The sequence below is a fragment of the Megascapheus bottae genome, chromosome 24 (assembly GCF_031878675.1).
Source record: "Megascapheus bottae isolate mThoBot1 chromosome 24, mThoBot2.hap1, whole genome shotgun sequence".
Taxonomy (NCBI): Eukaryota; Metazoa; Chordata; class Mammalia; order Rodentia; family Geomyidae; genus Megascapheus; species Megascapheus bottae.
Window position 1 is genome coordinate 22,062,594 of NC_143532.1, and position 14,049 is coordinate 22,076,642.

General features: G+C 38.2%; 1 protein-coding gene across 1 annotated transcript in view; it reads right to left on the reverse strand.

Moving 5' to 3' along the window:
- The window catches only part of Fto (FTO alpha-ketoglutarate dependent dioxygenase), a 370,741-nt gene that overhangs the window by 155,534 nt on the left and 201,158 nt on the right, over positions 1-14,049 (reverse strand). Inside the window, exon 8 of the mRNA XM_090357633.1 lies at positions 10,251-10,375. Within this exon, the coding sequence (XP_090213759.1) occupies positions 10,251-10,375 (125 nt within the window). The remainder of the gene's footprint in view (positions 1-10,250; positions 10,376-14,049) is intronic.

A 14,049-nucleotide genomic window follows, 5' to 3' on the forward strand; every position in this document is an offset into this window, starting at 1 on the left:
CTGTTGTACAATACACAAGATTCAGCATAAAATTTGCAGTGTTCCAGTGAAGGAAACAGCTCTCATGGCAGTCAATTAGTATGAATACTACATCCATGACAGAAAAATTTTCTTCACTTGGTTCACTGCTGTATTCTCAGAGTCTGGAACAGTGCTTGGAAAATAGTAAGTCCTTAGTAAGTATTTGCAAAAAAAAAAAATGTCATTACACATAAGAAGCAGATAACAACTAATTACAATCAGTGACCTGCTACATCCACTGCTCCTGCTGAAACCCACGTGTTGATTTTATAAATAAGATGAGGAAAAATCAATTGGCCTTTATTTCCCATAAAACTGTTCAAGTAATGACAGTAACAATGGTAATAACATTAACACTTGCCTCCATAAGATAACTTGCTATTTGGGGGGGGGGTAACTCTATCTCTTGACTCATTTAATCCTTGTTCTAAATTTATACAATGTTTCAATTCCTACACATTTATGAGGAGGTTTTATGGAGTTATCAGGTTTTATGGAGTAATCTGGTTTGGAGACACAAAAGACATGCTTCCTCTCAGGGCAGCAGAAATCAGAGCCTGCAATTATTAAAGAAGGAACAGATACCTTTTAAAAGGACATCAATGGCAATTAGCAGACCATTGACCTCCCATTGTCTACTTCTCTCTTGCTTATTCCTCATTCCCACCCCAATACTGCAAACAAGCTCTGCTTGCTGCATGGATAGCGGGTTAACCTACAGCTGCCATATTTCCTAATGCTCAGTGAGCTAAGTGTCAGAAAATATATCCTTAACCTAGTGTTGTAAAGCTATCACCCAACATGGTCAGGCGATGTGGTCACAGGTTGTCCCTGTGGAAAACTACATCAATCTAATTGTCCCAGAGCCCATCCCCAAGGCCAATGGCTCCACTTTTGTGACCACAACTCCTTATAGTGGAATTGAATTTTGGACCCAAATTCCAAGTCATCAAGGCTAATGTTCATGCCTGCACTATTGTGGTACTTGGACACAGAAGGCGACCAGGAAAAGGCCTGGAGCTGGTGAAACACAGACTTAAAGCCACATTAGCTTTAGCTTTGTTCCTTACAGGCTGAAATCTTATCCACTTATTTGGAGGCATGTCTTCAGAGAGGCCTTTATGACCCTTTCTATCTCCACAAGTTTTTCTTCACCAAGCTTTATTTCACTTCTAATAGTGAAGTGAAGGACCTCAGAAATGACTGTCTAAAGCAAGAGACTGTGTCTTAGTTCTGGTCCCAGCCCCACTGCCTTGCTGTTCTGCTCTTCATGTTCCCAAGTTAGCCTGTGCACAAAGCATCCTTTCTTGCTCAGTCTATTAATGAAGGATCAGGTGCAGTCATGGGCCTTGAGCATTTAAGCTAATTACAAAACTGGGCTGAACTGATTTGTCAGTTTTGAGTATAATCCAGGATGGCTACAGGTGAAAGGAGAGACCAGAGAATGGTGTACAGAAGATCTCTCCTTCCTTTCAGTGCTAAGTTTCTGCCCCAGGCAAAGTTAGATGAATAACTAACTTTCTGTTTCAAGGTTTCTTCCCTTGGCAAAGTTAGGGGGAAAAAAAAGAAAGTATCTTCCTCACAATTAAGAAGGAACACAAAGTATTTATGAATACAAGGATGGGTCAGGTTAGGTTCTTCCACTCGGTCAATAAGTCTGAATGCCATATAATTTTCTTTTCCTTTTTTTAAATTTGAATTTTACTTTAAAGGTAATATACAGAGGTGTTAGTCACATAAATAAGGTAATGAGTAAATTTCTCTTTGAATAGTGTTACCCCCTCCCTCATTTTTCTCCCAATAATTCTCCCCATCCCCTTCTCCCCCATGTTGAAAAGTTCTGTGATTCCCCTTCCCTTCCTCAAATCATATAAACTTATATACAAGGCAAAGAATACAGAAATAAAAAAGTGACAACAGGGAATAAACCAAAGGAGAAAAAAATAATTTCAAACAGTACAATAAAAAAAGCTACTGAGCCATTGTGATCCTCTCCTAGGAATATCCTCCTTTGTTCTTAGTGTGTGAATACTTGAGTGCTGTTTAATTAACCATGGCCAAGTATACTTATTTGTCTTTTACATACCATTGGATTAACTTGTAGATATATAGACATATTCTAGTTATTACAAATGAGGAAAACCATGCAACTTTGTTTCTTTGGGTCTGGCTTGCTTCACTTACTATATTTTTTCCAAATTCTTCCATTTCCTTACAAATGATACAATATCATTATTTCTGATGGATGAGTAGAATTCCATATCATATTTCTTGATCCACTCATCTACTAAAGGGAATCTTGGTAGATTCCATATCTTGGCTATGGTAAACAATGTTGCAGTGAACATAGTTGTGCTAGTTGCTTTAGTGTGGCCTTGTTTGTGTGTTATTAGACTAATGCCCAGGAGTAGAATTGCTTGATCATACCAAAGATCTATGTTTGGTCTTTTGAGGGACCTTCATACTGCTTGCCAAGAGTGGCTGAACAAATTTACTTGTTCCCATCAACAACATTCCCTTTTGGCCGACCAACATCTGTTATTATTAGTTTTATAGATAATGGCCATTCTAACTGGGATGAGGTGGTAACTCAGTATTGTTTTGATTTGTGTTTCTTTTTCCTTTTTTTTTTCTTTTCTTTTCTTTCTTTCTTTTTTTTTTGCCAGTCCTGGGCTTGAGCTCAGGGCCTGAGCACTATCCTTGGACTTTCTCAAGGCTAGAGTTCTACCACTTGAGCCTCAGCACCACTTCTGGCTTTTTTTTTCTATGTATGTGGTACCGAGGAATCAAACCCAGGTCTTCGTACATGCTAGGCAAACACTCTACCACTGGGACAAACTCCTGGCCTGATTCATATTTCTTTTTTGTCCAAAAATGTCAAATATTTCATCAGGTGCCTATTGGTCATTTTTACTTCTTCTTTGGAGAAGTTTCTCTTTTAAGTCTTGAGCCCGCTTATTAATTGGGTTGTTGTTTCTTGGTGGATTTGGTTTTGGCAAGGCTAATTTTGAGCTCTAAGTAATTTTAGATATGAGACCCTGCCTGATGCACAGTTAATAAAGATCTTCTCCCTTTCTGTGGGCTTTCTATTTATCTTGCTGGATATGTACTTTGTCATGCAGAAATGCTTCAGTTTGATGAAAACTCATTTTACTAGCCTTTCTTTGATTCGTTGTTATTTCTGGCCAATAGGAAGTTTTGACCTGTGTCAAGGAACCCTAGCATTTCCCTTATCCCTTCCTGCAATATTTCCATGGCATCTGGTCTTACACTAAGGTCTTTGACTCATTTGGAATTGATTCTGGTACAGGGTGATATATAAGAATCAATCTTTAGTTTTCTGCATGTGTATAACCAATTCTACCAGCACCCTTTGTTGAAGAGGCTATTTTTCTCCTATCCTGTGTTTTTAGCTCCCTTATAAAAGATTAGATGTCTGTGGGTTCATATCTGGGTGAAGACCCAGAAATTCTATTCCATTGGCCTTCAATTTGTTCATGTGCTATTACCAAGCTGTTTTTGCAACTACATGAATGTTATGCACACTTTTCTAGATGCTAGGAGCACATGTTGAACAGAGTGACCTGGTCTTTTGTTGGTAGAATGCAGGGGATGGCTAAAAGTTGCGCAGGTCTGGGGTGCAAGTTTTATAGATGGTCAGCAAACAGACAAGTGTTCTGTGCATACTTCAGTAGAGAAAACATATAAACAAGGGTGTATGTGTGTGTGTGTGTGTGTGTGTGTGTGTGTGTGTTAGCCACTGTTAACTACTCACTCCATGATAAATTTGTTCAGAAGTGAGAGACATGTCATATTACTGTGATACAGTGTCTAGCACAGTTGCATGCACATAGTAAGTACTCAATAAATAACAGCTAACTGCTAAGCCAGACTATGCTAATTGTCTTATTTTGTATAATCCAAAATGGCTAGATGTAAAGGAGAGACTAGATGCCCATGGAGAAAATCTCAGTGTGTTAGTCTTAGAAGTGAGTAGATATGCATAAGTAACTTATATAAACTGCTTTCTTAGGCTCAGGTCAAAGTCCTAAAGCTGATTAACTTAGAAAAGTATATTCTATTTATTACAAGTTCTAGGTTCTAACAAACTGATTTTGAAGGCATGCCAGAGATGCCTGAGTGTCATCAAGAGGTGATGGTAGAGGAGAGGGGAAACAGAGAATAGGAAGATGATAATAGTTGGTTGTCTTGTCAGTAAAAAGGGTATTGGACTGATGAAGCTCAACTATTTTGATTGACAGACTCATTTTTAACTGGAATTAAGCAATACCAAAGTCTTTCCTAGGAAACTGACCTAGATATTTCTGTCTTCTGCACTATTTCAGGCTCCTTAAATAAACTTATACATGGTAAGTTTTTCTGGTTCCTAAAATTTAGGGAGCTTTAAGTGTACAGCTGCCATTCAGACAGGCCACATTCCAGCCTGGTTGCAATGCTCAGAGATACTATAATGTAAGACATGTAAGGAAAAGGTAGAAGACATATATAGAGAATCTCTAGGAATAAATAAACCAGGCCATTTGCAAAACCAGAAAAGAATAAACCTTACTACAGTGATGCAGGAATGGCACAGATGTAATTTAGCCACAGCTCTACTTAGAACACCCCTTTCACCAAGCAAAATGTCTTGACAGGCTCAAGTTTCCACTCCTGCTGTGTGATCTCTCCTCCTTTCATGTATCTCACTACTGTGATCCTATCCTCCATGAAACCTGTCCTACAGCCAAGCTGGGGCCAACACCATGCCCCTGAACTTCCAGATCTATGAGTAAATTAACCTCTCCTCTTTATTAAAACACCGAGCCTCAGGTATTTTGAGTCAGAGGAAATGGAGTAAATATAACACCAAAGAGAACTAAAAGCCATTACTTAAAAATTGTAAACATATGGGGCCGGGAGTTTGGCCTAGTGGTAGAGTGCTTGCCTAGCATGCATGAAGATCCGGGTTCGATTCCTTGGTACCACATACATAGAAAAAAAGCCAGAAGTGGTGCTGAGGCTCAAGTGGTAGAGTTCTAGCCTTGAGAAAGTCCAAGGACAGTGCTCAGGCCCTGAGCTCAAGCCCAGGACTGGCAAAAAAAAAAAAAAATTGTAAACATAGCTAGACTCCAGTGGCTCACACCTGCAATCCTAGCTACTCAAGAGTTTGACATCTGAGGACTGCCATTTGAAGTCAGCCTGGATAGGAAAGTCTGCGAGACTCTTATCTCCAATAAACTACAAAACAGCCAGAACTAGAGCTGTGCCTCAAGTAGTAGAGTACTAGCCTTGAGCAAAAGAAGCTCAGAGATAGCAACCAAGCCCTAAGTTCAAGCTCCAGGACCAACACATGCATACACACACACACACACACACACACACACACACACACACAAACATACAAACTCTAAACATGAATAGTCACAAAGCCCAAATGTAAGTCAATCCAAATGTTCACTAACTGATGACTAGATAAATAAAATGTAAATAATGTAGATAATATAAGTCATACAACAGAACATTATTCAGCAGCAAAAAGGAATGAAGACTATACATGCTGTAAAACAGATGTACCTTGAAATCATTATGGTAAAGGGAAGAAGCAGAGCACTAAAAACGGCCTATTGTACAGTTCTATTTATAAAAAATGTTCAGAATAGGCAAATCTAAAGAGATAAACAGTAGATTAGTGGTTATCAGGGACTGTGAAGAAATGAAAAATTAAGAATGGATATCAGACACAAGACTTCATTTTGAGGTCATGGAAATATTCTGCTGGTACATAGTGGTGATGGTATCATATGTAGATAGTAAAATGTACACATTAAAATGCTAAATTTATGTCAGATGAAATTTGTAGTAGTGAGTTACATCTCAAAAACCTAATGGTTTACTTTTGTCTTACATTTTCTATCTGCACCTTATATATCGCAAAATGAGAACCATTGTTTTAAAGTTAAAAAGCACAGTTAATTCTCTAAGTATTCCTCAGTATCATTTACCCAGCTTCATGCTTACTCTAAATCCTCATGTACATATACAGTCAAGATGAAAAATAAGCTAACTTTGGGTAGTGTTTAGAAGCTTTTCATTTCTATTTTTAATATAATTACAGACTGAGTGAGGCTTCTATTATGTAAACATTGTAGCTCAGTATAAGGGGTTTTCCATACCACAACAATCCTAGTCTACCATGACAGCTACAATTAAATAGTTTCCTGAGCAGGTCAGAGCAATTCTGTAGTGTTAACAAATGGCTCCACCACTTTCTTTTCCATCACCTCCTTCTAGGAACTTCTGACACCCTTACCATCAGGTAAACCCTAAAACTGGATGCTTAACACATGCATCCCGTGCAGCATTTTGCACACTGTAAATACACACTTTCTCATTCTCACTCTCCTTTGAGTGTGTACCCATGCACAAGCATAAGCACACACACGCACGTGCGCACACACACACACACATAAACATACATAAAATGTGTAATGGGTAAAACTATCTCGCTTCACAAAGTTCAGTCATGATATACTTATCAATTACCCTTGTAGGAAAGCAGAACTTCATGGTCTTAGTGCCATTGGTCTGAAACTTGGACAGTCCAAGTTCATGGCTTTAAGTAGATTATCCTCATGACAGTAAGGAACTAGTGACTTAGGCATTGTTGGCATGAATTACCTTTCTATGAAAAAGATAATACAGGTAAGAATAAACATAATCTACTCAATGAACATTTTGTACTTTCTTCGTCTTCACAGAAACATTGCTCAGTCATAGTTAGGAACAAATCAGAGTTCATGAGCTATTCTGGGCGAATACTAAAAAATCCCAATGCCAAGACACTAAAATTGACACCAATTTTGTGTGTGTGTGTGAAAAAAAACTCCAACATTCGTTTGACCTACATCATTGAAACTGAACAAGTTGAATCAAAATGTATGATTTTATGATAAAAAGTTCTATTTTTATTTCATGAAAAACAATACCTTTCAATTTTTCAGTAATCTGGATAAGATGCTAAGGATGGTGTAGAATATAAATGAAGGCACTTTTAAAATATTTTATTTAAAAAAATAACTCAGGCATGGACATTGAACTGTACTTTTTTTTTGGGTGCATGTTTCAAATGATAATTCCTTCCACTGTCACCATTAAATCTTAATCCATTCCAGCTCCTTGCATGGGTCATTGAGCCTATATGTACTGCTGTTATTTTAAAATGTTTCCCCTTGGTAGGGAAAGAGGAGGAGAAAAGATGTTGAGAGCCAGATGGGCCTCTTCACAGTTCATTTATCAAACCTAATACGCTGGGCTCCACCCTCCTCTCTCTCACTATTGCGGTTAAACTTCCATATAATTTGGTAATCATTTTCATTATCAAGACTGACCCTAAAGCAGCAGATCCTGGGATACACAGTCCTTGCAGCTGCTCTTTTTCTGCCTTTTCCTACAGTAGACCCTAAGAACCTTTGAGTTTATTAGCTGCAGACTGACCTTTGGGCTACAGAGGTCAAGAAGGGGTCAGATGAGAGGGCTTGCCCAGTTCTTTAAAAGCTATAACAAGCTGTCCATCAGGCAGAGTGGACTGTATAAACAAAGCCAAATCTTCAGAAATTCTGTACCACTTCTGTTAACACTTACCCTGCATTCACACAGCGGCTCCTGATGTACTTTGGATCATTCAACTCTGGGGAAGTGAATAGACAGCCCTAATAAGCCTATTTGGAGAGGACTGTTTATAGGATTACCGAGTTTGGGGAAGGAAACCCACAGCACTCAGATGTGCCTCTGGAATCACAGGGTTGTGTGACACTGTGACAAACTCGGTTACCCCGAGTCATTGCAGAATTGACACTTTGTTCAAGAAGCTAAATTACAGGGAACATATGTGTTTGGTTTAAGAAATGCTAGTAAATCCCAAACAATGGCTTGGTATCTGGCCTGAAAGAGGTACAAATATTTTATAGCTAAGTTACAAGTTTCCTCGAAATATTCTCCTTCATATCATGATCACAAATGAACCTGCTGGTGAGAGGGTTTATTATAGTAGACTTACGCTAAAGTTATTGCCAGCTGCAAAGTCTCAGCTGACCCAAATTTCTTGAAGTTGTACAGTTCATAATGCATTCTCTAATGTGCAATAGAAGATAATTAGAGTCATCTGTATGTAACTTTCAGAGGAAAAAAATTTCTATTATCTAATCTAACTGATCCCCTGATAGCTTTGATGAAAGTAAAATGCTGTAACCTATTGCTTGGCCTTTGGTGAGTGCTAATTATTTTCTGTCAAAGCACATTTTTCCTTGTATAATTCCAAAGTACACAATAGGCCAATCTCTGAAACACAGGCAGCAAGGGAAGCACTGCTGTGGATGTTTTATAACTTTTACCACTACATGCTGGATGGCTAACCAAGCCACTGCCCTAGTCCAGACAGCCAGATGATGCTTTGATGAGGAAAAGAGAGGGATATGGTGATCGTCTGTTTATACAGATCATATGGATGAGTCTTTTAGATAGGGCACTGGGATGGGAAACATCAAATGAGGGTAAAAAGGGGAGGGGGAAGGATTATGGTTATTTAATACTCTGAGGACACTTTGCCTCCTGAGCTCTCAAGACATCGCCCTCTTGAAATTTTCTTTCAGGTGTTTGGTTTTAAAGGAGTCTGCACAATGTCAGTGGCTGGGCGCTTTCTCTCCTCCTCCCCTGCCACAAAGGACTTGAGAATTTTTGTTTCAGATGCTAGACTACATCAACTTCAACACTGGCTCCAGCTCCTGATTAAATTGTTAGCAGTAAGGGCCAGAAATGCTGAGACCAGACTCCTGTGAAACAGGCCACTCTGGCCACATCGTTTGATGATTTGGAGACATAGGAAATTACTGTTAACAAACCAAATGCACTCAACAAAAGAAAGCCATTCTCAACATCCACATCTCCTGCTGTCTTTGGAGGGACCCAGAGGGAGATTGCAAGGAATCTTTTCTGCTTCCCTTTCCTATTTTATAAGAATCACCATGGGGAAGCAAGAAAATGCCACAGATAAAGAAACCTTGTTGGTGCTCCTACACTGATATTCTATAATTTAATACAGATATATATATTCTTTAATAAGTATAGCACTTATAATATAAAGAATGTTTTTAAATTACTTATTAAACATTCAATTGGAAATCAGTCACTAAAGCAGTTGAAACTATGTCATATATTATGACCACATTGTAAAAAGAGGAAAAATGCTGGGAATTTTTAAATGACCATTTAAACACAATTCTGAATTTACAGATAATAAACATAATTGAAGGAACAGCTTTCTGATATCTGATCAGAATCAATAGCTCATATTGTCTCCTTCTTTGGAAAACACTCTTCAGCCTTGTTCCAACAAATCTATGTTTATGATAATTATTACTAGCAAAGCTATCAATTATTGTAAATTCTGTTGTATGAAGCCACTTGGAGAATATTATGACTATCAAATATTCTTGACACCCAGGCACATACAACCTTTATGTACCAAATAAGACTCTGAGACAAAATACAGTATAATCTTCCTGATTCCTCACCCTCTTGCTTCGAGACCAATGATAATTCAGTAATTTTACAAACTACAAGTAGCTCTAACCTTTTGCATATCAATTATTTTTAAAATGAAAGAGTAACATGACATAAACTATGCAAGCAACCATTCTATAAAAATGTATGCCTTCTACAAACTTTCTACCCACAATAGCTTCCTAACTAACCATGGTAGTATTGCCATGTAGAAAAAAACTAGGTGGAAGCAAAAGTAATTTCTACTTGGTCAATTCTAAAAAGGAGTTAATAAACAGACTACTTTCAAATAATTTGCCCTTCCTCCAGTGACAGTTACTGTGTAAATTTCCTAGGCATTGATCTGCCCTAACAAAATAGCAATGCGAGACTTTTGGATTGCTGATTGAATGGGGCTCTTTGGCTTCAGGTACTTATATTACATTATGCTCAAGATGCAAACATGTATGCTGAATGTTACACTCAGGGATAAAACACATTCACATACAGACGACGTCATGGGTTATTACAATGAATGTAGGTTACCGCGGGCAGGAAAGCTAACTAGCTGAAAAGGTCTTCAGCTTGCTTATTTTTCATGGCCCCTTAAATACTGGCTGTAAGGAAAGGCTTAGCCAAATATAGCTCTTGTTTGTCAGAGACAACAAATCCCATTTCCTAACAGAACTAACCTGGCATGCCATTCCCTCCTCTGGTTCTGGCGTGTGGTGAGCAAGGCCAGGATGGCAGTCAGGATTGCATTTCTTTGTTCCACAGGGAGCCCCTCTCTTTTCACTTCATGAAGCACAGCATTTGTCTACAAGAAATGATCCAAAAGAGAAAGAAAAGTGAAAAATTAATAATAAAAAAGCCCATAAGCAAATAAGGACAGTAAATCAATGGCTTTTTTATTACAGTTCCCCTGCTAACAAATCAATACAGTAAATGATGGTCAAAAATGGCCAGCATATATTTTGTGTCTAATCAATGTACATGGCACATAAGGTAAACTCTAAAGCTCCATGGCCTAGAGTAACACATCAAGACACTGTGAATTCTCTCTAATTTTCTCAGCACACCAATGATTTTTCCCCCCCATGGGAATTGCCTACCATGAGCTATTATTAGAAATGATTTTCACGTACACTTCACTGTGAGTTGTTTGTTTTGCCTTTTTAAAAAAGAGCAGGCGCTGACTTTTTCTCTCTGTTTCCTGCCACCCAGCTGAGGCCTTCTATTCTGCCTCTCTAATTTGAATCATTACTTTCAATATCTACCCAGGCCAATGATTTGGGGGCAGGGAGAAGGGGAAAGAAGAACATGATTTACTCATTCCCTTGCTTCTTGCAAACCAAGATCATATATATATATATATATATATATATATATATAGAGAGAGAGAGAGAGAGAGAGAGAGAGAGAGAGAGAGAGAGAGAGAGAGCACAAAAAGCACAAAAATCATCCAGAACATGACAGCTCAGCAAACACCTTTAGATTTTGTTACTTTTAAAATTAGTATAGGTTCCTTGGAGATTTTATACATGAAGTAATGGCTAAACGGGATGGGCTTATTACTTTCTATGTTTGATCACTCAATATATTCCTTTTCTAACTGATATGTACAGAGTAGATTCATAATTTGGTTCTCATTAAGTTGAAACAGGACTTCCTTACTCCTTGATAGCATCTTAGAGCATTTACTTAATATCTTTATGATCACCTAAGACAAGTATAGTGTTTATTATTTCTATTGCTTGTATCCCTTTGTCCAAAAAGAGATTCAGCTCTCTTCTTGGGAAAAATTTTATTATCTGTGGATTTAAAGAGATGGTCAACCAAGGTGTTCTTGCCTCTACTATCAAGGATGTCTCCCTGATTCCCTTTTTTAGAACTTTAGACTTTTGATAGGAATGACAAAGAGAGAGGTAAAAAATCCAGTAAAAACTTATCAATATCCATTGCTTCTACCATATATGGTCCTCAAAGTGTTCCTGGTTTCCTGAACTTTCTCAGTTCAGATGGTTCTCTTTTCTACTGATGGTTTCAGTTAGCCAATATTCAAGGAAACTGTTTCTGATGCTCAGAATCAAAACCTCTAGTTGACATAAGGAGAAAAGGCAGGAAATATTACCTTAGAAGGATCCAAGATTATTAGAGTAACACTAGCCAGGAAACTGATCTTGACTTCCACCTCTTATGACCACTAGGACATTAAATACACTAAGGGATGTAAGTGGTTAGCTACTGAATCAAGTTCTACAGAAACATTCTCAGTCCCCTAGCTAAGAGAGGAATGTTCAATTTCTCTAGACAATGCTAATCAATGATCCCAGGAACCAAGGGTTACAAATTCTAATGCCAACTAGTGCCAGGTAGAGAACATGCATGAGTAAAGTGGAGGTTACCCAAAGGGAACACAGATTCATCTAGAATAGCGGCCATCATCCAGCACTTTGCCGTTCTGAATACTTTGGTCATATATTTTCAAAATGAATTAAAAATCTTGTGGGAGGAGATTTAAGTGGGAAAACTCCTGATTTTGTAAATACTGGAAGCTTGTTAATTTTTTTTTAATACCACATGAGCCAAACAAGCAACATTAATGGACTTGATGGAGCTCAGGCAACTGCCATTTGTAGAATCTACAAGACATGTAATTTGAGAAAGGTCTTGGTATCAATGCTTATTCTAACAAATCTCTCTCCTGTCTGTCCCACTCCAGTTAATGTAGTTAAAGTTGGAATTGGCCTCAAAATGTCTGTCATCATAGTTGTGGGTACATATGAGTTTACAAAAAATGTAGCAGTGTATGAAGATTCACAAAGGCAGGGGATGCTGCCTGTACAGTTAATTACTACCTCCCATTGTCCATTTTTATTTTTATTTATTTATTTTTTGCCAATCCTGGGGCTTGAACTCAGACTGTCCTTGGGCTTTTTCAAAGTTAGTATTCCACCACTTGAACCACAGCACCATTTCCAGCCTTTTCTGTGTATGTGGTAACAAAGAATAGAATCCAAGGCTTCATGCATACTGGGCAAGCACTCTACCACTAGGCCAAATTCCAGGCCCTTACCTATAATTTTTAAAAATAGCTTCTTATGAAAGCAATAGGAGATTCCTCTTTTAAAAATAAAAACTATTAGCTGGGTACTGGTGGCGTACACCTGAAATCCTAGTCTGAGATCTAAGGATCATGGTTTGAAGATAGCCCAGTAGGACAGTCTGTGAGACTCCTATCTCCAATTAATCAATAAAAAAGCCAGAAGTGGCACTGTGATTCAAGTGGTAGAGTGCTACCTTGAACAAAAAGCAGCTAACCCAGTCCCAGAGTTTAAGCCCCAGGACTGGCAAAACAAAACAAAACAAAACAGACTATTAAATAAATGATTAATTCATAAAATAGAAAAACCTAAGAGACCTAGACAAACTATCACAACTTTCACTAAATCTTCTGAAGATTTACTGCTACTTTTTTTTCCCTTAGGCCAGACCCTCAGGTTCAGCTTCTCAAGCTACAATCCTTCTAGTGAATCTTCATGACTCCTGCCATGTTAGAGATAAGCTACACAACACTTGAGCCTATTGCCAGGCTCATTCCTATAATCTTAGCTTCTCAGGAAGCTGAGAATCAAGGTTTAAAGCCAGCTCCAGCACAAAAGTCCTTGAGACTCTTAGCTCCAATTAATCAAAAACCCAGAAGTGGTAGAAGTAGTGTGGTGGCTTAAAGTGGTAGAGCACTAACCTTGTGCACAAAAGCTCAGGGACCACACTCAGATCCTGAGTTCAAGCCCCCATTAACTCCTCCCCCCATAAACCTAATAAAAAAGTATAAATATATTCACTTTACAAGAAAAAAAATGGGAAAACAGCCATGCTATGATAAATTGAAGGTAATACAATTCTATGTAAAAGAAAGGTACATGTTTATGTCATTCTAGATAGGTATTATTGCTTGTAGGAGGCCCTAGGCTGAAGTGTGTTCCCTCTTTGTAAAAGAAGATGATAGGGAAGGGGGAAAACAAGATGAGGGAAGGGAAATGGGCACAAAAACATGAGAAATGGTAGCAATGTTTGTTAAGAAGTGCACTTTCTATCTGGTGAATACAATGTAATCCTTCTATTAATTTCAATAAAATATATATTTAAAAAGATGTTAACAAGTGCTAGAGAATGCTAAAGACTTGCTGAATCCATGAGAAGCAGAAGAAGGAATGATTTCCTCACTGTGAGCTTTAATATGTGCAGTCTTACTGAGATATTCCCAAAGATTCACATCCTACATTCTAGACGCAGTGCCCTATTGCAGTGGTTTCTATCTGTGCAGATAACCCTATTTCCACACAAATGTATTCTTATATGGAACTCCGATGCACACCACACACAAAAGCAGACCTACTGCCACTCTACTTATCACAGAGCTTCTCAGAATTCCCAGGACACAATGGAACCCCAACTGCCAGGCATTCCAAACAGCACTTAAATTCTTAG